The following is a 22,117-nucleotide window of genomic DNA, read 5'->3' on the forward strand; positions in this document are numbered from 1 at the left end:
TAAATTGGCATGAATATTTATTATAAATTTAGACCCTAGGCCCTTGAAGAATCCCTTCTTATTAAGGGGCCTTGGAAGTTAGTCAACAAACATGACACAGTCCACAACTGGTTAACACTTCCTAGTAAAGATAGGGGAACAATGCCATCAAAAATGTGAAATTCTTTTATCCTTCGGATAGCCCTTTCAACATGAATTCTTAACATGGCTATTTTCTTTGTGTCTATGACTTCTTGTGGCTTAAGTTGACTATTTTCTAATAAGTAAGGGGGTATGTTAAGATCTACTGTCTTGTTCACTAAAAGATCATCAATGTCAAAGCCTTTATCAGCCATAATGCTAGTATGGGGCTCTAAAAGATCTAAAATACCGGACTGTGCAGTTATTTCTTTGTCTGAAATTGAGCCTGTATACAGAGAGCTGACAAAGCACACTGCACCATTTGGTGTGATTCCAATCAAGCCTTTAAGAGTGGTTGAGCTCTTGTAGTTGCTGTACATCTGGGATTGCAGTTTCAGGGATGTTGGGACTTGCACTTTTATTTCTGTGCAATCAATAATGCAATGGGTAGTTGGGTATAACATTTTAAATAGGGGGGACATATTCTGTTTAACAGTGTGAAAAGAAGACCAAATAGGCTGCATCCCAAGGAAGAAGTACAAGTAATTGGCCCAGGTAATAATCTTACGGCTTACAGTTGACTCACTGACATTAAACCTATGTGACAGGTCAAATAGTTTCAACCCCAGTCTTATTCTAACCAAAAATAGGAATAGTTCATCAATAAGTAACATTTTTTTGCTGCCTGGGCACCCAACTGATATATTACTTCCATAGTAGTATGTCATGGTTTCTGCAGAGGGCTGCACAAATTCATAAAATAAAATAAAATGCTGATATGAAGGAAATCCAGTATAAAATTTGATGGAATTGCTATCATTTGTGAATCTTTCACATCCAAATTTGTAGATCTTCATGGCAGATAATCTGGCCTTCAGGTCTTCTATTTCCTTCTTTAGTTTTGTTATTTCATTTTCAAGAACATCAGTTCCAGTTGTATATCTGTTTCTACAAACAAATGCATAATGATGCTATTAAAAGGAAAGTATTTTGGGTTTTTCATTCAATATAGTGTTATATGTCTATAAATTTTTCTTTAATTTTTAAAGCAACATATATATAAAACAACTAATAAGCAAATTGTACTGAAAATGATAAAACAAGAGCATTTGTTAAGTTTTGATTTCTCTTTCTCTTTGCATGATTAACATGAATTGTTTATTACTTACATAGCAGCATTTGGCAACTTCCTCACAAGTACGCGTCTGGGAGGCTTGTTGATGGTCCATGCAAACTGAGTTGGTATAGCATGCTTTTTTAATCTTCGGCGCCCACATATATCCTTTTCTTCTTCATATTGATCAGTGTCAAAATGTCTTGAACATACTCTGGTGTTCGATGTTATCTAATCGAGGCATAAATATTCATAAAAACTCGTAAATTATTTCTGCTCACATATGCTTTGTATACAAATAAATTTTTTAGCGAGTTTGACGCTGTAAAATAAGACTGACCAATAAAATCTAGTAAAAAATTTAGTAATGAACAGTAACCAACGTAAAATCTTACCTTAAAGTTTTCTCCGATGTCTCTTCGTATTTTAACAATCCACTGTTTTCTTATTTCCTCTCGACAAGGGAAGCGGTGAAATGACAAACCATCATCACGTCGACCATCGCTTGTGCATTTAGGAACACAACAAACATAGTTGTTTGTTGGTCTACACGAATTGTGAAAATTCGGAATAAGACGATTTTAATTCGCGAAAAGTAAAGCAAAGGATAAAGTCCTGTGTTTAGAGTGTATTGTTTTTAAAGTTTTCTAGGGGAAAACCCTTTAAAAGCAAGTCCCAGGTCAAAGACCACGAAAAAAAGTTGCGATAACAAACAGGAAGCGGCTTTGGATTTGGTGAAAAAATTAGCGTAAGAATTTTTCTTTCGGACCAATCGAAAAGTAAAATATGCTTGAAGACTCCATGGGTACCAATATTTGGTAGAAAAAAGCTAAAAAGTTACGTCTAAGTGGTTGTACTAACCTGTTTTTGTCGCCTTCCGGTGCGACGGCGGCCATCTTGATGTTTGTTTACATAGCGCGCGTTTGCCATCCAAGAAGTCACGTGATTTCTTAGTGCAAGTCGCCTATTGTGCCCTGAGGTATAAGCGGAGATTTCTTTTTTCTTCCTATTTTTTCATACTCTTTGTAGTAGTGAGAACTATATGAATTTTATTAAATTTTGGATATTCTTTTTTTTTTTTCAACACAAAAGTCAATGTTATATTCAGACAACACAACATTTTGGGTTGAGTTTAATAGTGTTTTTTCTGTATCCTCTATAGACTGTGATTTGAACAGGGAACATTGACAAAAAAATAACCAATCAATCATTCTTTACAACATGTGAGGATCATCTGAATTCTTATCCACACTGTACCAAAAGTGATGGATTGGTAGCTTTGATAAGATTTGCTGGGTAGTTCTGATTGGCTGTACATGTGATACAATTAAATAGAAAGTGTACCTGGTCAAACTGTTAACACTAATTTTTTTTTCAAATTACATTAGCCTAAATTATTAAAAGCATTTTAAATTATCATTTCAGGATGAAGGTGTATTGATAGAGAGTCTTGATGCTTGCATGGGTCTTACAAGAAAGAAAAAGAAGGGTGGAGGACTAGTAGAACCACGCCACAAAGAATTAATGTTCAGTGATCAAACAGATATTGACAACTTTGTTGATAATTATGGTAAAGAAGGGACTAAGATTGAAGAAGTAAGTATGATACACATCTGTATATTTGACTGTTACAAAGCTAAATGTTAGTCATCATAGACAAAATCTTGGATCTTCCACTGAAAACCTATGGCTATCTGTCATATTTCTTGTATTTATGAGCATTAAGGAGCCATTATGAGCATTAAGGAGCCATTATGAGCATTAAGGAGCCATTATGAGCATTAAGGAGCCATTATGAGCATTAAGGATTTCCATGTCACACAATCTTTTTTAAAAGTGCAGATTTATTATGTTCTTGTATAAATTATTTCTCTTTTATTAGAACTGCAACCGATTTCATGCAGGAGAAGTGCTACTGTCTCTACGGTCTAAAGGAAAAAATAAACTGTTTGATGAGAAGGGTGTTTTTGGAAGAGTGTGCCGACATGACTTTCCAAAAAGTTTTGTCAATCTCAAGTATGGGGAAAGGTATTTTTCTTTTTTCTTTTGCGCTACATGCATAATGTGTGAATGACAAGGGAATCTTGTATGCGTTATTGCTGTTGAACAACAGTCACCAGTATAATGATAAAAATGTCATGCAATATAAATTATACTGTATTTTACATAAACACTGCTTCTGTTCATTGTATTAAGTATTTTTGATTGTCTTGAGCAATTTTTATTTATTTACTTTAATTTATTAATTATCTAACTGGCTGCATGCCTATACTAACATAAAGCTATGTGTATGTTGTATTTTGAATGCTAGAATAAAAATTGAAAATATGTCTTATTTTAATATTAATTTTGTTCTTTTAAAAATATATTATACATTGTAAATACACACTTGTCTTTTCTTATAGGATTTCATATTCAATATACGAAATTAACAAATTAAAAGAGAGTTTAAAAGATAAACCTGGAGTAAAACTTGTCATTATGTATGACATTGCATGTATTTTAGCATCTCATTTAAAGGTGAGTTTATGATTGAATTTGATAGTAACTATTATTTCCATTTATATACGGGATCATGTTATTGTTGATATTAAATATTTTAACTGTAGTATTTGTGGCATGTTGCATTAATTTGTTTGATGTGCTATTCTCATGCATACTATTGAATTCTCTGGTTTTTTTCTTCAAGCATGCATGTCAATGTTTGTGATATGAATAAAGAATAAAGGGTCAGTAGTGAGTGTGAGGGCATAATAGCCTCCCCTGCTTTATTAGTAACATCATTTTAATGGGTTTTTCTCAAAGTGTACCAACCAAGAAAATCTGATTGAGAACATAGACTTGGCTATTCCCATATTCCACTGTTATGGACATAAAGCATCTTGCCAGGTAAATATCTGTACTTTATAATCAACTAATCAACTGTTTTTTAGAATATGTCATGTATGGCAACAAAAGCACAGAAGCTTTTCTTAAACAGGTTTAAGGTACTTTAGACTATTCAAATATTCATACTTTTATACTTGTTTAATTTATAGATTGAATACAACCCAAGACGTATTGCAGGAGTTGGGCTGACTGATGGTGAAGGGGTTGAAAGACTGTGGTCTTACTTGAGAGAATATTCATCAATGACAAAAGAAATGTCTTCTGAAAAGAGAATTGATGTTCTTACTGATGCATTGATCTTTTATGGACAAAGGCTTCACAGGAAATTTGGTACAGCTAAATACTAAGTTACATTTTTCCTCTTTAAATGTAGTACTATTTTGTTGGTATGAATCAATTTTTTTACCCTGGCAATAGACAGACTGATATTATTACAGAGCCAAAACAGTATATATATATTTGTTATTTGATCTGAGAGTATGTGTGGGCCTTGCTTGCCTCATAGCAGCTAAAGATCATGTTATTATGTTTTCTTATTATCATTGATTGCATGTAAATTACAGTAGCTTATATCATAATTATGTACATATTTTTATTTCTTTTTTTGTAGGGAGGTCTCTTAAGGACAAATTATTAAAAGCTAAGGATCTTGCAGTCACCATGGAAAACGATATTAAAGATATTGAGGCCACTCTTTCTTGTATGTTTTCCATATAATTTTTGTTACAAAAAGTTTAATATTATGAACTCATTCAAGTGAATTCCCTTTCCCTTCCTTAAACATGATATATTGTAATAATGTATAATATAATAATGGATGTTAACTTAGTGAAACAGTGTTTCTAAAGAAAAAGTTGGAGATTTTCCTTGGCTCATGTGAAATCCACTCTATCATAATATGAATATATAAGTTGATAATCTGAAACACTGTAAGAATTCAAATTCTCCATATTACGGTTATTCAGATTATCAACCTATATCATATTATAATAGAGTGGATATCATGTGAGCCATGGAAAATCTGAAATGTTCAAATTGACTGCTATATGATCACAAATGATCAATGTAGTACCCATACTGCTTTTCACTAGTATGACAACAACTGTATCATTGTGAAAATGAAAGATGATCTGTACTGCACTGATATAAATTATCAATAAATGTAATGTATAATGACAGTCTCAAACTTCAAAAATAAAAAAATTATTTAAAAAAATTATTTTCTCACTTTAGACCCATGCACAGAAGAAGTTATAAAACAGTGGAAAACAGCAGAGTTTACAGACATTAAGCCAAGAGAAAATGGTAAAATATCACACTAAAATTACTGCCAAAAAAGATTGAATTTTCCACTTTTAAGGAACATAAAAGTCACAAGGGAAGAATAAATACAATTGTGTAAAACTTAAAATATATTTTCAAAATTTTACACATTTCATGTATGGAGGAGGTGCTTTCAATATTAATCAATAATCTAGGTGCCATAATCTATCTAAAAAGATGGACTAGTTAATTTATCAAGTTTGATAAATAAGTTTAAAACACTCATTAATAATTCATAAGCTTATGTTCCAATTGGAGCCACCATACACGTCACGTGCATGAACCTTTATACCCGATAAAGTCCACTTCATTAGTATTCAAGTGATTTTATATAAAGACACGTGTCTTCATCAAGGTCACAGTCAACCCTAAAAATCTTTGACTAACGTGCCTGTCTTTGCCTTGACACGCAATATCCAACGTGTGGGAGCTTCTATTGAATCTGGTTGTGCATGCCCGTGACGTCAAATCTCTATCGAAGTATAAAAATCCATGTTCGTGACGTGTATGGTGGCTCTAGTTGAACCAAAATCTTATAAATTGTTCATGAGTGTTTTAAGCAGTTCAAAAAACTCGTAGATTGTGTTTTATCAGGTATAAAACACTCCTACTCATTTTTTAAGCACTACTAATCCAGAATGTTTATCTTTTCTTTTGAACTTTAGTGCTCGAGCTTCTTTGGGATGAAAAGTATGTGGATACCCTACTTGAAGTGCAAATGTTAAGGTAATGTTTATTTGTAGTTACTGTAAAAGTTAAAAAAACATAATTTCATTGTTTCGTTGTTGTTTTAGTGCCTTTTTTTATTTCAAAATATCATGATGCTCACCAGACTGGGCAAATAATGTGTACATAATATCCAAAAAATTAACAGTCACTTCATTGTATTTCACAGTGCTGACTTGAGATGCATGGATATAGGTCAAGAGGCAACAGAGTCCATTCAGAATAAGAAAAAGAGGTGAAAATTTATGCCTGATTATTGTGGACAATGATTATTGTGCAATTCTCTGTCAACTGCAGATATAAAACCACACAATGAAGCTGATGTGCTGCAAGGTCACTCGTGACAAGTTTATTCGTATATTCATTATTCATTATTCTACAATTTTTAGGAAAGAAAAGGAGTTGGTCTCCATAGAAAAAAAGTACAATATCAAAACAAGATGGAAGGAGGATGCTACAGTTTTTGAAACTGTCAAGAAGCGATTGTTTATTAAGAAGAAGACTCTAGCATTGCTTGACATACATCGTTTGGCTTCAGAACGCACATTTCTTTTAGAAATGAAGAAAAAATATGCAGGTTATGATTTATCGATATTCAAAACTATTTTCAACTGTTCTCCTGCAAGTAGCTTGATATACATTTGTGGCTGATAATTTATGCAATCTAGTATAATTTATATGGTGTTCATTTGTTTTAGCAAAGCAGTTGAAGCACATGCAGCATATTGAGTATCTGGACCTGTTGTTAAACAAGCAAAAATGTATGACAGTACTATTGTTTTTTTATTTTGCAGATGGTCAAAGCATAGCCATTAAGCTGTCAACACAAATCAGTAAAGCCACAAAATCCATGGAAAAGTGTTTGGTTGTATTTAATGCATTGGTGGATACATCGGAAAGGTTGACTTTCCATGAGATCAAGGACCCATCAAATACAATTTTTAGTGCTGTTTCAAATGAGACTAATGATGAAATCCCTCAGTCTGTAAGGAAGAAGATAATCAGTTTGTACAGCTACAGAGAAAGGTGTGAAGAAGAGGTGGAGCTTGTCAAGACAGAAATGATCCGTCTTGTTCAAGCAAAGTTTGCTCAATTGCAGGCTATAAGGAATCAATGCACTATGAACATGAAGCCTGGGTTGAAAGCATTACTATTACAAAAATGTGCTGCTATTTATGAAGACATCTCTAAACTTACGAAACAATTGGAAGGCTTGGGAGTTTCTCCTTACTTTGTGGAAGAGAAGATCCATTACATTAGCACCAGTAATAACCCAGTTATGATACCCACAGATGAAGACAATGACTTCTCAAATGAAATGGAAGATGTAGATGATAGTGACAGTACTAGTGAACATTGGGATACTGATTCAAATGACGAAGAAAACAATCAATAGATATTAATTCTCAATAACTTAATATACATGTATATGTAAAGATGTAGAGTGCAAATAGTATACCCATGAAATAGCCAGCTAATAATAAATGATTAGTGCTAACTGTGGAAGTAGAGAAATAAGCAAAGCATCAAGAAATCAGTGGAGTGCAACTTCAAATTGCAATCTATTGTTTATCTTGCTCCAGTGTGGATTGTATATTTTTAACCCATGTATTAAATTCCATTGTTTTACGTCTTGTGCTTTTCTTTACATTATGTTCTTTATGTTCCCTATGGTATATTATTTGCACTCTATTGATTATTAATATGAGCAAAGTGTGGAATACATAAAAATGTAAGTGAAGTAGTATTTTTCCCAATTCAAATCGAAAAGCAAACCTTTCATTCTTGCAATTATTGTAGACTTGTATACTAGTTATAAATGAAGAAATGAAAATAATAGGAAAGGGTTGTTTACCATTTTGCAATCAAAAAATTTACACCAATGTTTGTATAAATGAAGAAAACTGAAAACTGGAAATAAGATATTGAAAGACATGTCTATCCTATTTTGCATTCAAACATATTCCACCCTATTCAGACAAGTATTATGAATAACAAAAAGTGAAAATGGAAATACATCAAAATGGTTTATTCTATTTTGGAATTGTATAATTGGATATAAATGAAAAAAGTGAACAAAAATAAAAAAGGGGGATTTCTCCCATCCCATTTCATTTCATGAACACATTTCATACTTTTACTAGTTGTATATTAATTAAAAATCTTAAAATGGAAATAAAGAGAGAATAAAAAGGAAATGTGAGCAATGAAATGTAAAGTGTAAATTATGCTAAATTGTATTTCACAAATTTTTGAAAACCACTCCACTATATTGCAAAAACAAATTTACTCCATTTCAGACTTCTATTATTTTTACAAATGAAGAGTCTAGAAATTTAATTTAAAAAAAGTTTTGTTTTGAACACCATTCATACTTGAACTAGAAAATGAATAAAGGAAAGTGAAAAATTGAAAAAATATCCCATTTATAGCAATGAAAGAAATTTATTAAAATAAAAATTATGCATCCAGTAACATTCTATTACATTAAGACATAATTCAGGAGAGGAGGACATTTTTTTACATTAAATGAGAATGTAATGAAATGGCTACTAAGAGTCCCAATAAAATATTGAAATAAAAAGAACCCCAGAAAATTATGATGACAGGAATTTTTTTCTTGTTATTTTTTAGAAGAAAATACATTGAAATAAAGCGCTGATTATGTCCCTAGCGTGTAAACAATATAACCATACTTCAGTAATACTAGCGCAATGTTTTTTTCTAATGGGAATTTTTGAAGGAAGTGGAAATTTCTTGTTATTTTTCAAATGAAAATAAAAATATATCAAAATGGCCTTTCGTGTCCCAACTAGATCACTTACTGTTTTTTTGGAATTGCTTAAACCCAGTAAATTATCCTCAAAAAACCTGTTATGGCAGTTTGTGTTTTAATTTGTTCTGAAGTGCTTGAGTGCAATATCCACATTTCTTGATAACTTCACAAATATTACAGATATAAGCCTGCAATAAACTGTTTTAAGTTCAGCAGATTAAGAGGTTTCAGAAAACACCATTCTTGCATCATTCCAGTGAATTCTTGCTAGTGTCGACACAAGCCCCTATTTGGCCATAACAGGTGCTGGGCGGGGCCAATTTCGAAACATAAGCCATTTTCTGCATCTGTAGGTCTCAACCATGCAGATTAACCCTACTTAATTGATTTTGGAATTTTTGGACAGTAAATTATCCTCAAAAACCTGTTATGGCAGTTTGTGTTTTATTTTGTTCTGAATTGCTTGAGTGCAATATTCAAATTTTTTTGATAACTTCACAAATATTATAGATATAAGCCTGCAATAAACTGTTTTAAGTTCAGCAGATTAAGAGGTTTCAGAAAACACCATTCTTGCATCATTCCAGTGAATTCTTGCTAGTGTCGACACAAGCCCCTATTTGGCCATAACAGGTGCTGGGCGGGGCCAATTTCAAAACATAAGCCATTTTCTGCATCTGTAGGTCTCAACCATGCAGATTAACCCTACTTAATTGATTTTGGAATTTTTGACCAGTAAATTATCCTCAAAAACCTGTTATGGCAGTTTGTGTTTTAATTTGTTTTGAAGTGCTTGAGTGCAATATTCAAATTTTTTGATAACTTCACAAATATTACAGATATAAGCCTGCAATAAACTGTTTTAAGTTCAGCAGATTAAGAGGTTTCAGAAAACACCATTCTTGCATCATTCCAGTGAATTCTTGCTAGTGTCGACACAAGCCCCTATTTGGCCATAACAGGTGCTGGGCGGGGCCAATTTCAAAACATAAGCCATTTTCTGCATCTGTAGGTCTCAACCATGCAGATTAACCCTACTTAATTGATTTTGGAATTTTTGGACAGTAAATTATCCTCAAAAACCTGTTATGGCAGTTTGTGTTTTATTTTGTTCTGAAGTGCTTGAGTGCAATATTCAAATTTTTTGATAACTTCACAAATATTACAGATATAAGCCTGCAATAAACTGTTTTAAGTTCAGCAGATTAAGAGGTTTCAGAAAACACCATTCTTGCATCATTCCAGTGAATTCTTGCTAGTGTTGACACAAGCCCCTATTTGGCCTTAATTAACAGGTGCTGGGCGGGGCCAATTTCGAAACATAATCCATTTTCTGCATCTGTAGGTCTCAGCCATGCAGATTAACCCTACTTAATTGATTTTGGAATTTTTGACCAGTAAATTATATGTGATAAAAGAGGGTATTTATTGAATCTTTTATAAATTTTAAAAAGTAAAATACTAATGAAACCCGGGAAATTATGATGAAAGATGGATTGTCTTGTTATTTTTCAAAGAAGTCGAAAATGTATTGAAGTGGCTGATTTTTGTCCCAAAAAATGAAAGTTAAAAAGAAAAAAAGAAAGAAAGAAAGGGAGAATTTCTTGCTAATTTTCACATGAATTCACTCGAGCATGTTAAGGCAGGGTATTTGACCAATTTATTTAACAACTTTAACAACGTATTTTCTGTAATATTTCAAACCTATGAAAATAAGTCTTGGACCTCAAGTGATATTCAGGTTGTTGAGAATTTTTAGCATGGTCATGCCGACTTCTGGTAGTCACGTGATTTTCGGGCGAGTAAAATAGTAGACTTGAAATGCATGAAATAGCCCGGTTAATTTAAAATGGGGTGATGATTTCTATATGAATCAAAAAGCTATTGTTTGGTTCTTCGAGCATAACAAGTTCGTTTTGGAACGGATGCCCTTCGGATTAATAATAATAATTGACAAAATAGGTCACGTGACCAAGTTGTGATATTATACATCTCTATTTTCTGCATGAAAAAAAGAATGATTTTCAACCATTCCAAACAGGGTCTTATTGATCTTATTTAACTTAAAAGTTTTATTGCATAAGCATTGTTTTTCATTGATCCAGTAAAATAACCTGACGAAATGCTTGAGATATTGGAATGCTTGATTATTATATTTTTCTAAAAGCATATTTTTTTATCCGTTTAGACCTACCGTATACACGGAGACGGCCTTTAGCCGCCTATTTTCGAAAATGCTTTTCAGAGGATAATTTTGAAAGCGCTGACTATGCGTTTCCATGACTCGACCGGGTATTTTCGTAAACGCTAACGTCATTAAACAAAGGAGAACGCAGGCTCAGGAACTATGCGCATGCTCATTGTTAGCTCCTACAAGTGTTTTCAAGTAAACGATCGAAAACGATGCGAAAACGCACATTGTTTTACTCGGGTAAAAAAATATCCGGCTTTTTGTAAACGGGGCATATGTCACTAAAAAAGTAAAACACACAAAAAAAAAACGGGAAATTATGATGAAAGAGGGAATTTCTTTTCTTTTTTAATGAAGATAATAGACAATTAGACAATCTTCGGGCTCGAAAGTTTTTGGTGAGTACTCGGCGAGTTTTGCAAGTCAATCAATCAATCAGTTTATTCAATCTACCAATCTGGAAATATAGTAACAAGTATTTATAGTTTAGTTTTCGTTTAACATACAGCTATTTCAATAAAGTTAGTCACCTGAAAAGCCATAAAGCTGAGGCCGACAAGGATTATGGGTAGATACATTTTTCATGTTTCAACCGCCTGATAATTGTTGATGGACTTACACGTCTTTTACCAGATAGTCTCACCTCTCCTGAGCATCCTCAAGCTGCAGTTTGTATCAAAAAAAGCTTTATTTGTTTAAAATGAATTGTTTCCCATGATCCTCAGTGATCTCAGCTTTCTAGGTATTTGGTGACAAACTTTATTGAAATAAGTGTATACATCGATCAAAACACAAATTTACCCCTGATAAACTGGTGCAACTCATCTTTACATATTAAAAGAAGGTCCTAAGTGGTTTTCAAAAACCCTCTTTAGCTCTGTACCGTACGTGTTACACCTTAAATACTTTTGTTTCAGGGTTTTTGAAAACCATGCAGTCATCAAATATATTTAAAACAATTAGTGTATGTAGTAGGACTCCATGCTGTCCAATTAAGAAATAATTGGACGAGGAAAATTCTGAGGACTGACAAAATTGGATGAGGCCATAGGCCGAGTCCAATTTGGCAGTCAGAGGAATTTTTTCGAGTCTAATTACTTCTTGATTGGGGAGCATGAAACCCCATTACCTATTAATTAAATAGCTGCCTAATTAATCCCATATCAACAAGACCTATCCAGTTAAGAAAATAATTGGACAGTTACCTATATGGGATTAATGAGAAGCTGTATAATTAACTGTATTAAAGTGTATTATTAAAATAAGACCATAAGTAGTGGTTTGAAAAACTTTTAATTAAATTCAATAGATTTGTTTAAGTTTATTATGTGATTTTATCTTTCACCTGCTTACAAATAATGGATTAAAAACAATTTGTAGATATTGTTTGTGATGATGGTATATACACTGTATGGAGGATACTTTTTTCACTGTGTAATTAGGCACTTGGGTTTGTATCTCTCATGATGACTCTAGTAATATCAATATAAATAAATCCTCACCCCAATAGTCAGCAACAAATTGTCAAAGTAATTTCACATAATTAGTTACTTTAAATTAAAATATTTGCCTCAGATCGCACAAAACATTTAACTATATTGCCAAATGTCTACATCCAATATTATATTATTGCAGAAACAAAAACTTTGCAATATTATTTATATGTAGTGTATGAGGTCTGTATCTCATTTCAAAGCTTCAAAACAAATTGGATCGGTTTTGATAATAATTTAAATCCTTGTGACCACAGTTCAAACTGATTGATCAGACTTGAAATCTGGCTTGTTCAGTCCCGTCATTTGTTGCATGGGCGAGAAAAACTGCAATGTTAATTTGCAATATATCACTGTCACACTGCTTCTCTTTCAAGGAAGTCAAGACAACATTGCACACAAAATGAGTTACCTATTTAAGAGACACTAATAGCTTTTAATTAATTAAACAAAATCAACTAAACACTCAAAGTTTAGAGCTTTGCAATCTTTGACAACCATTAATTTTTTCTGAATTCAAAGTTGCTCTTTTCCATTTGAAAAGTGGTATGCAGTCTGGGTTTGTTGAATAGAACATGATTGTTGGAAAAATGATAACAGTTTGCAATGACAGTTAAGTGTACTAATGCATATGTATCAACAATTTAATAATTATAAACATATATAGTTCCAAAAAATATCCATACCCCAAATACAGAATTTTTTAGAAGCACCCCCTCCCCCTACTCTCTGGAACTTCCAGTTTTCTTCCATACAAATCCTGTATTGCTATAATTTTTTCTTCCTGAGATACAGTTAAATGATGATGAGTGGACTTAAATTTTCAGTGTAAAGACTCCAAATTCTTGATAAAGCCTTGTTGGTGTAGAGTGTTCAATATAGCTTTCTTGAAGAGAAGTGAAGGTTTAAAAATATTTCCCTCTTCAACTTCAATTTCCTCTATGAAGTATAAAGGCCCAACTGCAGATGTTATGATAGCTTCTGCTTTGACAGATGTTTTCTGCGCTAAAAGCTTGTAGTCAGATGTTTTGGCATCCCTGTCCAACCAGTAGCCTCTTAATTTTGCCTTTTTAGATATATGCTGGATACTCTGAGGGTGTCTGTCATTGCAATAGAATAACCAGAACTCTTCGTCTGTCATTGTGTATGTTGGGATCACCATACCCGTTATATCCAGTGAGTGTGCAAGGTTGTCCTTCACCGCTAATATACCATCGCTATCAAAATGCTTCAAAATTTCATTATGATAAAGTATTAATCGTTCATCTTGGCGTAAGGAAAGAGAAACAACTTCCACTTCATCTTCTTTGATTTTTTCCTCAGCTCCTTCCAGTGTTCTGTTTGCAGCTGGCTCACCACATATCTTTGTGAGGAGTTCTTTTTTTGTATGAACATCTATCTCTGGTATCTCTTGTTGTTGACAGCTGTCTGTATCACAGGCTTTTTGCTTACTACTTTGAGTAGTGGTAGCTAGCTCAAAGACTATGTTGCCTTTGCATGACATGATGGCCTGAATTTGTTTGTGACCATAATGAGTGGGTTTGCGGAAAGGAATACCATCAGGCAATCCTTTCACAACAAACCCACCTTTCAAATATGGCACCCGGGAGAATTTTCCAACAGCTTCACCTGCATTGAGACAAAAGGGAAGATTTAGCTCCACATGACACAATTAAAAAATTGAATAAAAGGTAAACTATAATATGAAGCCCAGGCCACCTACAAAGTGATTTTCCCAGTACAACCACTGGGCTACCCAGAGAAATGTATAACCAAAGACTGTGATTGGTTTAGGATTGCACAACAAGTAGAACGTAAATAAAAGGTCAACTATTAAAAGACATGTCCACACTCTATTACTTATCCTAATCTATTATTTACAAAGCTTACTATATTTTTCGTTGAACATCTTTGCCAAATCTTGATGATCATACTTGTCATGGTTGGAAGCTGGAATTTTGAAATAAAAAATGTATAAGTATAACATTTTAAAATATTTGACATGAGAATATTCTTTAGTAACGAAAAATATCCATGCCACAAAGGAATTTTGAAAATTCCAGACAGTAAGGATGCCTCAAGCGGAAAAAAAATTACAGAAACAGTATGAAAGAAAACTGGTTCAGAGGATAAAGGGGAATTTCAAAAAAATAGGGTACATAAGGGCGTGGATATCAGGGGCAGTTCCAAGATTTTGTTTTAGTTAACTCAGGGGGGGTGCACCCCTTATAATCAAAAGTAAAAACCAGTATTGGTTACTTCGAAGTAGGGAAACAAAGTCAAACCAGGGGTTGCGCACCCCCTGGATCTGCCCCTGGATATATCTTCTGAAACTATATGCCTTACCAAAATGTTCCTTAAATTTCAATGTGATCTCTATATTAGAGGACAGGAAATTCTCTCCACCAGAAGAACCCATATTAAAAATCTGTCCAGATGGTTCCATGAGTATTGTTGATATTTCGCATCCCATGTCTTCTAGAAACATAACCTAATGATATGAACAAAAATTAAGTTATAAAAATTTAAGTGCACTGAGTATAAATATCGCATACATCACAAGAAACAACAATTATATGCCATGAATACCTTGTTCAAATTCAATTTAAATATGTGTACATTCCTAACTAATATCAATGTTAGTAAATATATTATCTAAAGACTGCTATTTGATTCATAAGAATTAATCCGAAGATAGTATATATTGCATTCTTTTAATTACATAATTATTATTAAGTTCAGGAAATGTAATTTAAAGTTTGAAATGTATTCAATATGCAAAACATTTGAAATTCAGTTACATCACTATATACAATACAGTATAACAATCTGCATACAAAAATCTGACAGTGGTTATACCACCAATGCAAAATTAATCAAGAACCTTTTTATCCTTAGAATTTCACTGGTTCTTTCCTATATAAACAGTTTTAAACTTTATTGTTTAATTTTGTAAACATTAGGTTTATAAATCTGAGTGCTAAATTTAAAATTAGTAATCATTTCTTTTGAGGACAATATTATGTAATGTGAATTAAATAAAATCACAAGCATCCTTCTATTGCACTTTTAGAATGAAGACTGCACAATTTGTTCGACCTTTATTTGAGGGAGTTACAACATTATTGACAAAGCATTACTGGTGGGTTTGTGAGGATGATGGCATTGTACCATAAATTATGTAAAATCATTTGAATGAATGCACTTAAGATTAAAGATTAACCAAGATCGTATTATATTTTATATTGTACTGATCGTCTGTTATGATGCATATACAGTGAAACCTCTATATGAACAATGTTTTTGGTCCCCAAGTAAAATTTACCTTTTTCCTAACTTTCAAACAGGAACCCCCTTCAAACTGGGTATTTTTTATCTCCGAAGTGTTCAGGGCTTCCTTCCGCACAAAATTTATAAATTACATATTTCATACATACTTCTGAGAAAATATAAACAAAAAAGAGTGAAAAAATAATGAAAAGTTATTTGTTGCTTTGGCTATGAGAAGAGTTTTGACTCGCAACCATAAAGTCCACTTCTTTGTCCTAATTTATTTGGTCGAGTTACTTAAGACTTAACCAATTCATATATAAAGGTCAAACTTGACATAAAACTACCAAATCACAGTTTTGATTTCTTTTGAAAAGTCACCATGAGTTTTTCTAAACATGAATATAAGTATTCATTATATAATTACCAATGAAATATCTATTTCTCTATTTCGAAAAATTGATATCTTCACACGTGAAAATAACATGTTATTTTCACGTGTGAAAATAACACCATTGCGATGACTATTCAAAAATACACGGAAAGAATTGCCTGAAAAAGCCAAAACATACTTCATTGATAATTATATAATAAACAGAATATTACATGGGCGCTTGGAGATACGAAATTTATCTTCTCGTGTTGAAAATTTCACGATCTCTCTTCGCTGCGCTCACTCGTGAGAGATCTTTTCAACACTCGAAGATAAATTTCGTATCTCCAAGCGCCCATGTAATATCCTCTATATGTGTGCCCTCATGCCGAAATATTTATGTAATGAGAAGACGATGGCATAACAAAATCCAGCATATTCATTGCTCATGAGTAAGCCTTACGTGCGAAAACGTCTAAGTGACTTTTTGGGATATTTTTAAGCAATGTACTAAACCAAATACCAGCAAACATTATTTTTCGTAATTTTGGTCAGAAAAGAAGAAAAACGCTCCTTAGTTACGCATTTATCATATTATATAAAATTATAATATTACAAACTGTACCAACCTCCCTGAATAGCTGCTTTTTGTGTTTTTTTTATTAGCGCTTCTTTTTCTTCTGCACACATTTCATCAACAGGTTTTTGTTTGGTCTTGGCCACATACTCTTCCTTTTGAGCTTTGGACATTTCTTGCCATAGCTGTGCTGCCTGCCTATTTTTATCTGTTCTGCTGGCACCAGTACAGGTATCTGTTGGGTTTGAAAAAAAGGCAAGGTATATTCTCATTTTTATCAATTAAACGTCGGGTTAAGCAATTATTTAAATCCTTTCTCAGTTATGACTTGTTCTTTATATGGAGCTGTTAAGGTGCCGTCAAACAATGCGTTCCTTTGTTAGACTTTTGATCGACGACAGTCAAAACGCCGCATGTTTTGAGCAGGGTTAATTTGAGCTTGTACCGAATTTGTCGAGGTCGCGTAGTTTTGAAAACCACGGTTATATTCCATCAAAAAAATAAAACATCGTAATCCCGCACCAAAAAATGGTCAATCCCGCAAGCCCAAGCGACCCCTCGTATCGTACCGTGCATATCGATCGTTACGCTGAGCTGGTACGTAAGATTGCCATAACAACGGCCTATAAACAACTAAACGCATGAAGATCGAAAGTTTCACGTAAGAACTCTTTTTACACTAGGAGAATACTCACCAGACTTTAAAAATTCAGCACAAAATGCGTTGTAGCAATTTGGGCCTTTTATAAAGCTAGGAGCTTTTCTTTTGGGTGGTTGTGGTGGAGTACTCGCGTCCGGCATTCCTGTCGATGACTGTTCGAGCTGTATACAACTGGCCCCTCTTTTACGTTTGGATGTTTCATTACCTATCCATTTCTAATATTTTAACGAAATAAAAAAGAGTAGTTCTTACTTTTATACGAGCAATTATCAGTAACTAACACGAATCACAAAGCTCATAATTACAACACGCCGTGATCTGTGACAGCCAACCATGCCAGCTGACAAAAGACGCGTGTAGCGAAGAAAGACTATAATCTTTAAGTTACTGTGTCTATTCTTGGTTTTCACCTACGTCATCATGAATTTCAAAAGCATAAATTCGCATTATAATGAAATAGAAGTTTTATATTCTTGTAAAGCGGCCCAATTTACATATACTGGCCAAATTTTACGCAATATTTGGTTAAAATGTATGGAGCGGCCATCTTGGTGTTCCAAGTAGGTTCACCATCATGGCGGACGAAATTCCAAAGGCTTAAAATGATGGAATATTTAATATGTTTGACTATTTTTCACTTACAAAGACTTTAAATAGATATTTTAAACGTGTCTAAGGGAAAATCTTTCAACTAAAGTAAATTATTTTAATATTTTTATAGCTATTTAGATAGACGTGACAGTATTGCGTGACACAAACTCAACCTTCATAACTCGAGAACCAAACATCGAAATGCCTCGAAACTTTTTCTTGTGACTTATAACACTGATTTCTAAAACATACTTGAGAAATGTCTTTATACGATCTATATTTTAGATTTTGATGTTTTGCTGACGTCATGTGAAAACCAGCAATAGACTAAGTAATTGACCGTTTGTAAAGAAATATTCTTCGATTCAAACTTACCTTTACTCTTTCTTCGTCAAGATTGGATTCTCCTGCTGCGCGTTTAACTTGTTCTTGATAAGCGGCAGCCTTACTTGTCATGCCGTTGTTGTAAAAACGCATTAAAATAGTTCGTTGCTGGTCTGTTATCTTTTGATATCTTTGCCGACCACTCATTGTTAACAGAAATTCGTTTAAAACTTGATTCGAAATTTATGTAATCGAAAGAGTCTTACAATTCAGCTATTAACACGGCAATAGTGAAATACGAAATAACCTTCATCTGACTGGCGAAGCTTGCTTGACTTGCTAGAGCTTTCGCACATTCATTTAAATGATTTGATTGGCTAAAATAAAACAATTGAACCATGTTCCACTTCAGTTGGTGTAGAGCACAGTCTGAAGAGGGTCCGACCCAAAGATCTAAATTTAGATATTTGGGTCGGACCCAGTTTAGATCAAGCGAAGATGGTGTTTTAGCTTTCCATTTTTAGCTTTCCGTTTTTAGCTTTTTGTTATCATTTTCGTTATCATTCTTCCCTTCTTTTTTTCCTTTTTTATTTTATTTTAGAGATTCAACACATACACGCACACACACAAATATCAATTTATATTAAGCGACAGTTTATTTGTTTATTTATTTATTATTTTAATATTATTTATTAGTTTTACAACTAGTAATTATGAAAAATACAAAATACGCACCACGCACACACACACACACACACACACACTCACAAAGAAAAGAAAAGAAAAGAAAAGAAAAGAAAAGAAAAGAAAAGAAAAGAAAAGGAAAGGAAAGGAAAGGAAAGGAAAGGAAAGGAAAGGAAAGGAAATGAAAGGAAAGAAAAGAAAAGAAAACTACCAAGAACGACAAGAACAAACAAACAAACAAACAAAAAGAAACATAAGTTTAGCTAGAAAGAACAACAGGACAAGAGACCCTTATAAAGTTTCTCCAAAATAAACGTACGTTTTACAAATACTAAATACTAATACATCAAAAAAGAAAATACTGACATATATCCATCCAAAACTACGAGCAGCAGGTGTTATCGTATGAGCGGCATTTAGAACATTATGTCTTCCAGGTTCCAGTTCTGTCAACGTCAAATGTTGCGTTAATTTTGGAAAAGTAGTGAAGAGGAAGTTGTTTGCCGTAAAGGTTTCGAAGCGAGCAGTTTCATTTACCAGGGGTGGTTTACGCTTGTTTGATAAATAGGTCACCTCTGCAAAAATTCGGTAAGAAAATATCGACAAATAAATCGCTTAAACTTAAATTCTCTTTGGTTTCCCCCCTCGATTAGCGCTAAAGCGATTAGTAGGAAACAGGATTATATCATTATTATCGAGGATTTTAACTTGCCTCGCATCCTTTGACTATTATAGTAGCTGCATTCGTATATCGAGTTACTCCTGGTGGACTCCTGTTTTGAAAGGCCATGGCTTATGTTTGAGAATGAAGAAATCATTGTATTTAACCTTTTAGCGGGTACTTGATATGTAATGTTTGTGAGATCCATTAATTGAATCAATATTAGAAGCTTTATGTGGTAGATCAGTAAATAAGTCGGTATGGATGGATGGATGGACTAACCTGAGCATCAGACCTTGGCGGCGGAGGGGTTGAGAGCCCGTGGGGCGGGAGGGGAGGGGATACTCCGCCAGAATTTGGGTAGGGGTGTTCCGCTGGGATACGCTTTTATAACTATCATTCTTTTTACACTTCATAGTGTGCGCATTGCTTGGCATGCATGTGTCTAGTGCGTTTAAGTCTTCTAATTAGGTATAGGTACGAGCACCCTCAAATAGAAGTCAAAACGTTATAGCCAACGGAGATAAATTTGATAAAAAATAAATTGATCCATGGTTTTCGCGCTCCAATGCACTGGCTGGCTGCTTTGTTGTCCTATTTTTTCCATCATCCGCTGCGTTTTAAAAATTCTGTCGTGGAAGAGATCTTTATGAATCAATTTTAAGACTTGGAAAAATGACACTTGATTGTATTTGGTCATACCTTTATTGTTATATAATTAATACAGTAATCCACATTTATCTAGCATAGAATAGGGGATCAATAGGCCCTTTGTAGTTAACGGTCACGTGTCTGTACTGGACTGCAAAATTTTTGTTTTTATATTAAATTGGTGATTCTTTTTAGCTACTTGTAAAGAACTGAATGAAAACATGTGTGTTACGAAATGCAGTTTTATTACGATCTCTCAAAACAGGTTGTAGAAAGTTTGTTTGCAGTCCAGTAAATTTCACCCATGGGAATCAAAATGTTCATTCATTTGCTCTCAGTGAATTAATCAGCACGTGATTGCTTAGCTGCAAAGGGCCTATTGAAACAGAAAGATCGCACGCGCACAAGTTGATGACGCACGACAATTGCCCTATTTCACTATGACGTCACTGCTTGTTTATGTGGGGGATAGAATCGCCAAATCCAATAGAAAATTCAACAAAATTTGCTCCTAGCGAAACAGTTTAATCTAAAATGGCCTGGTTTTTAGATATAATATGTGTTAATATAGTTCTTTGTATCAAAGTTTATGCGCACTCAAAAGCCGCAAATTCGCTGCTCTTTTTAATAACGCCTATAATGTTCTTGCTAATGATGTTAATAATAATGTTAATGATGCAAAATAACCAACTGAGCTACGCCTGCTTGTAAAACGTAATTAAAGGCCCCGTCCACACGTACCCGGAAATTTTTGTATCCGCAAATTATTTTTTTGCGGATACGAAAATGTTCGCGTCCACACGCAGCGTATTCGAATCGTTTTCGAATCGTTTTCACTGTCCACACATATCCGGATATTTCTTGATCCGCCCTGATTCGAGCTAGTTCCTAGTCCCTTTGACGGATAGTTTTTCTTATTGAGCATGCGCAAAATCGTGTTTACGTCAGCGTATTCAAAAATTTGCGGACACGACCATCCACACGTATCCGTATTCGGAGCGTATTCGAAAATTTCCACTCTGGAGACCATTTTCGTAAAATTTGCGGATACGGATACAAAAATTTCCGGACACGTGTGGACGCAACCCGTATCCGCAAAAAAAAATTTGCGGATACACAAATTTCCGGATACGTGTGGACGGGGCCTTATACTCTTGTTATATTTGAGTTTAGTTTTGAGATCGAAATTATATATTTTTTTAGTATCTTATGATAAAGTGATTACCAAAATATTCGTGTTCAAATGTGATAGAAAAAATATTATTTTAAAATCGAAATATAAGGAGAATCATTCTAACCATTTCGCGCTCATTCAAAAACCACTTGAATTTATATACATTCATATTAGAGAATTTTCTTATGTATTTTATTCCATACCATCGCGCCGGACGATGTATCCAAGCCCTTGTCCGCTGAGACTATCAAAAAGAGTACAAAGAACCAACACAGCCAGGAAGACAGTTTTCTCCATTTTCTTTTCTACTCCAAGTTAACTGTGATCTGCTCAAGAAAAATCCAAAAATACAATCTCATCCTTTTAGATGCGATTAAATCAAAATAATATGGATTCCAAAATTAAATTTATTTAGAAAAGTAAAAGATATATTTAATTTCGAATTTTCTTGTAAGATTCACAGACAAGATAGTCTTCAAAGTGTTCTACAGAAAAGAGTGTAAAATACCTTGTATAAAT

The 22,117-nt window shown here is 33.6% G+C and overlaps 3 protein-coding genes across 5 annotated transcripts; 1 reads left to right on the plus strand and 2 right to left on the minus strand.

Annotated features, from left to right (window-relative positions):
* Window positions 1–2,161, minus strand: LOC148910915 (uncharacterized). The gene is made up of 4 exons (XM_089030892.1): window positions 2,096–2,161; window positions 1,630–1,780; window positions 1,290–1,465; window positions 1–1,068 (listed from the first exon to the last, which is right to left on the minus strand). The coding sequence occupies exons 1-4, from the start codon at window positions 2,128–2,130 to the stop codon at window positions 36–38; spliced, it is 1,395 nt and encodes a 464-aa protein (XP_088887018.1). The 5' UTR covers window positions 2,131–2,161; the 3' UTR covers window positions 1–35.
* LOC148910916 (uncharacterized) lies at window positions 2,084–8,968 on the plus strand. 3 transcript variants are annotated; one of them, XM_089030888.1, is made up of 12 exons: window positions 2,084–2,213; window positions 2,660–2,830; window positions 3,117–3,262; window positions 3,640–3,754; window positions 4,040–4,123; window positions 4,273–4,453; window positions 4,734–4,823; window positions 5,357–5,428; window positions 6,112–6,172; window positions 6,342–6,407; window positions 6,562–6,749; window positions 6,967–8,968. In XM_089030888.1, exons 2-12 carry the CDS (start codon window positions 2,696–2,698, stop codon window positions 7,566–7,568), a joined length of 1,740 nt encoding a protein of 579 aa, XP_088887014.1. In that variant the 5' UTR covers window positions 2,084–2,213; window positions 2,660–2,695; the 3' UTR covers window positions 7,569–8,968. The 3 variants fall into 3 exon arrangements, with proteins under 3 accessions (XP_088887014.1, XP_088887016.1, XP_088887015.1); XM_089030890.1 differs by having other exon boundaries at window positions 3,117–3,250; XM_089030889.1 differs by lacking the exon at window positions 2,084–2,213 and having other exon boundaries at window positions 2,327–2,830.
* Window positions 8,969–12,413: 3,445 nt separating this feature from the next.
* On the minus strand, window positions 12,414–16,045 carry LOC148910917 (uncharacterized). The gene is made up of 4 exons (XM_089030893.1): window positions 15,958–16,045; window positions 14,979–15,123; window positions 14,523–14,582; window positions 12,414–14,261 (listed from the first exon to the last, which is right to left on the minus strand). Exons 2-4 carry the CDS (start codon window positions 15,118–15,120, stop codon window positions 13,456–13,458), a joined length of 1,008 nt encoding a protein of 335 aa, XP_088887019.1. The 5' UTR covers window positions 15,121–15,123; window positions 15,958–16,045; the 3' UTR covers window positions 12,414–13,455.
* Between the last annotated feature and the right edge of the window lie 6,072 nt (window positions 16,046–22,117).

The sequence above is a fragment of the Actinia tenebrosa genome, unplaced genomic scaffold (genome assembly GCF_029948245.1).
Source record: "Actinia tenebrosa isolate PJP-AT-01 unplaced genomic scaffold, QUT_ActTen_1.0 PGA_scaffold15__27_contigs__length_11533743, whole genome shotgun sequence".
In the NCBI taxonomy this organism is placed as follows: Eukaryota; Metazoa; Cnidaria; class Anthozoa; order Actiniaria; family Actiniidae; genus Actinia; species Actinia tenebrosa.

Excerpts from the sequence above, each read along its gene's own strand:
- LOC148910915 (XM_089030892.1), bottom strand. The coding sequence starts at position 2,130 with ATGGCCGCCGTCGCACCGGAAGGCGACAAAAACAG. Across the intron at positions 1,781-2,095 it reads CCGGAAGGCGACAAAAACAG|ACCAACAAACAACTATGTTT; the intron begins GTTAGTACAACC and ends CAATTCGTGTAG. Across the intron at positions 1,466-1,629 it reads ACATCGGAGAAAACTTTAAG|ATAACATCGAACACCAGAGT; the intron begins GTAAGATTTTAC and ends TGCCTCGATTAG.
- LOC148910916 (XM_089030888.1), top strand. The coding sequence starts at position 2,696 with ATGGGTCTTACAAGAAAGAAAAAGAAGGGTGGAGGACTAGTAGAACCA. Across the intron at positions 3,263-3,639 it reads AATCTCAAGTATGGGGAAAG|GATTTCATATTCAATATACG; the intron begins GTATTTTTCTTT and ends CTTTTCTTATAG. Across the intron at positions 4,824-5,356 it reads TATTGAGGCCACTCTTTCTT|ACCCATGCACAGAAGAAGTT; the intron begins GTATGTTTTCCA and ends TTCTCACTTTAG.
- LOC148910917 (XM_089030893.1), bottom strand. The coding sequence starts at position 15,120 with ATGTTTCTAGAAGACATGGGATGCGAAATATCAACAATACTCATGGAA. Across the intron at positions 14,583-14,978 it reads GAAATTTAAGGAACATTTTG|CTTCCAACCATGACAAGTAT; the intron begins GTAAGGCATATA and ends TCAAAATTCCAG. Across the intron at positions 14,262-14,522 it reads GATGTTCAACGAAAAATATA|GTGAAGCTGTTGGAAAATTC; the intron begins GTAAGCTTTGTA and ends GTCTCAATGCAG.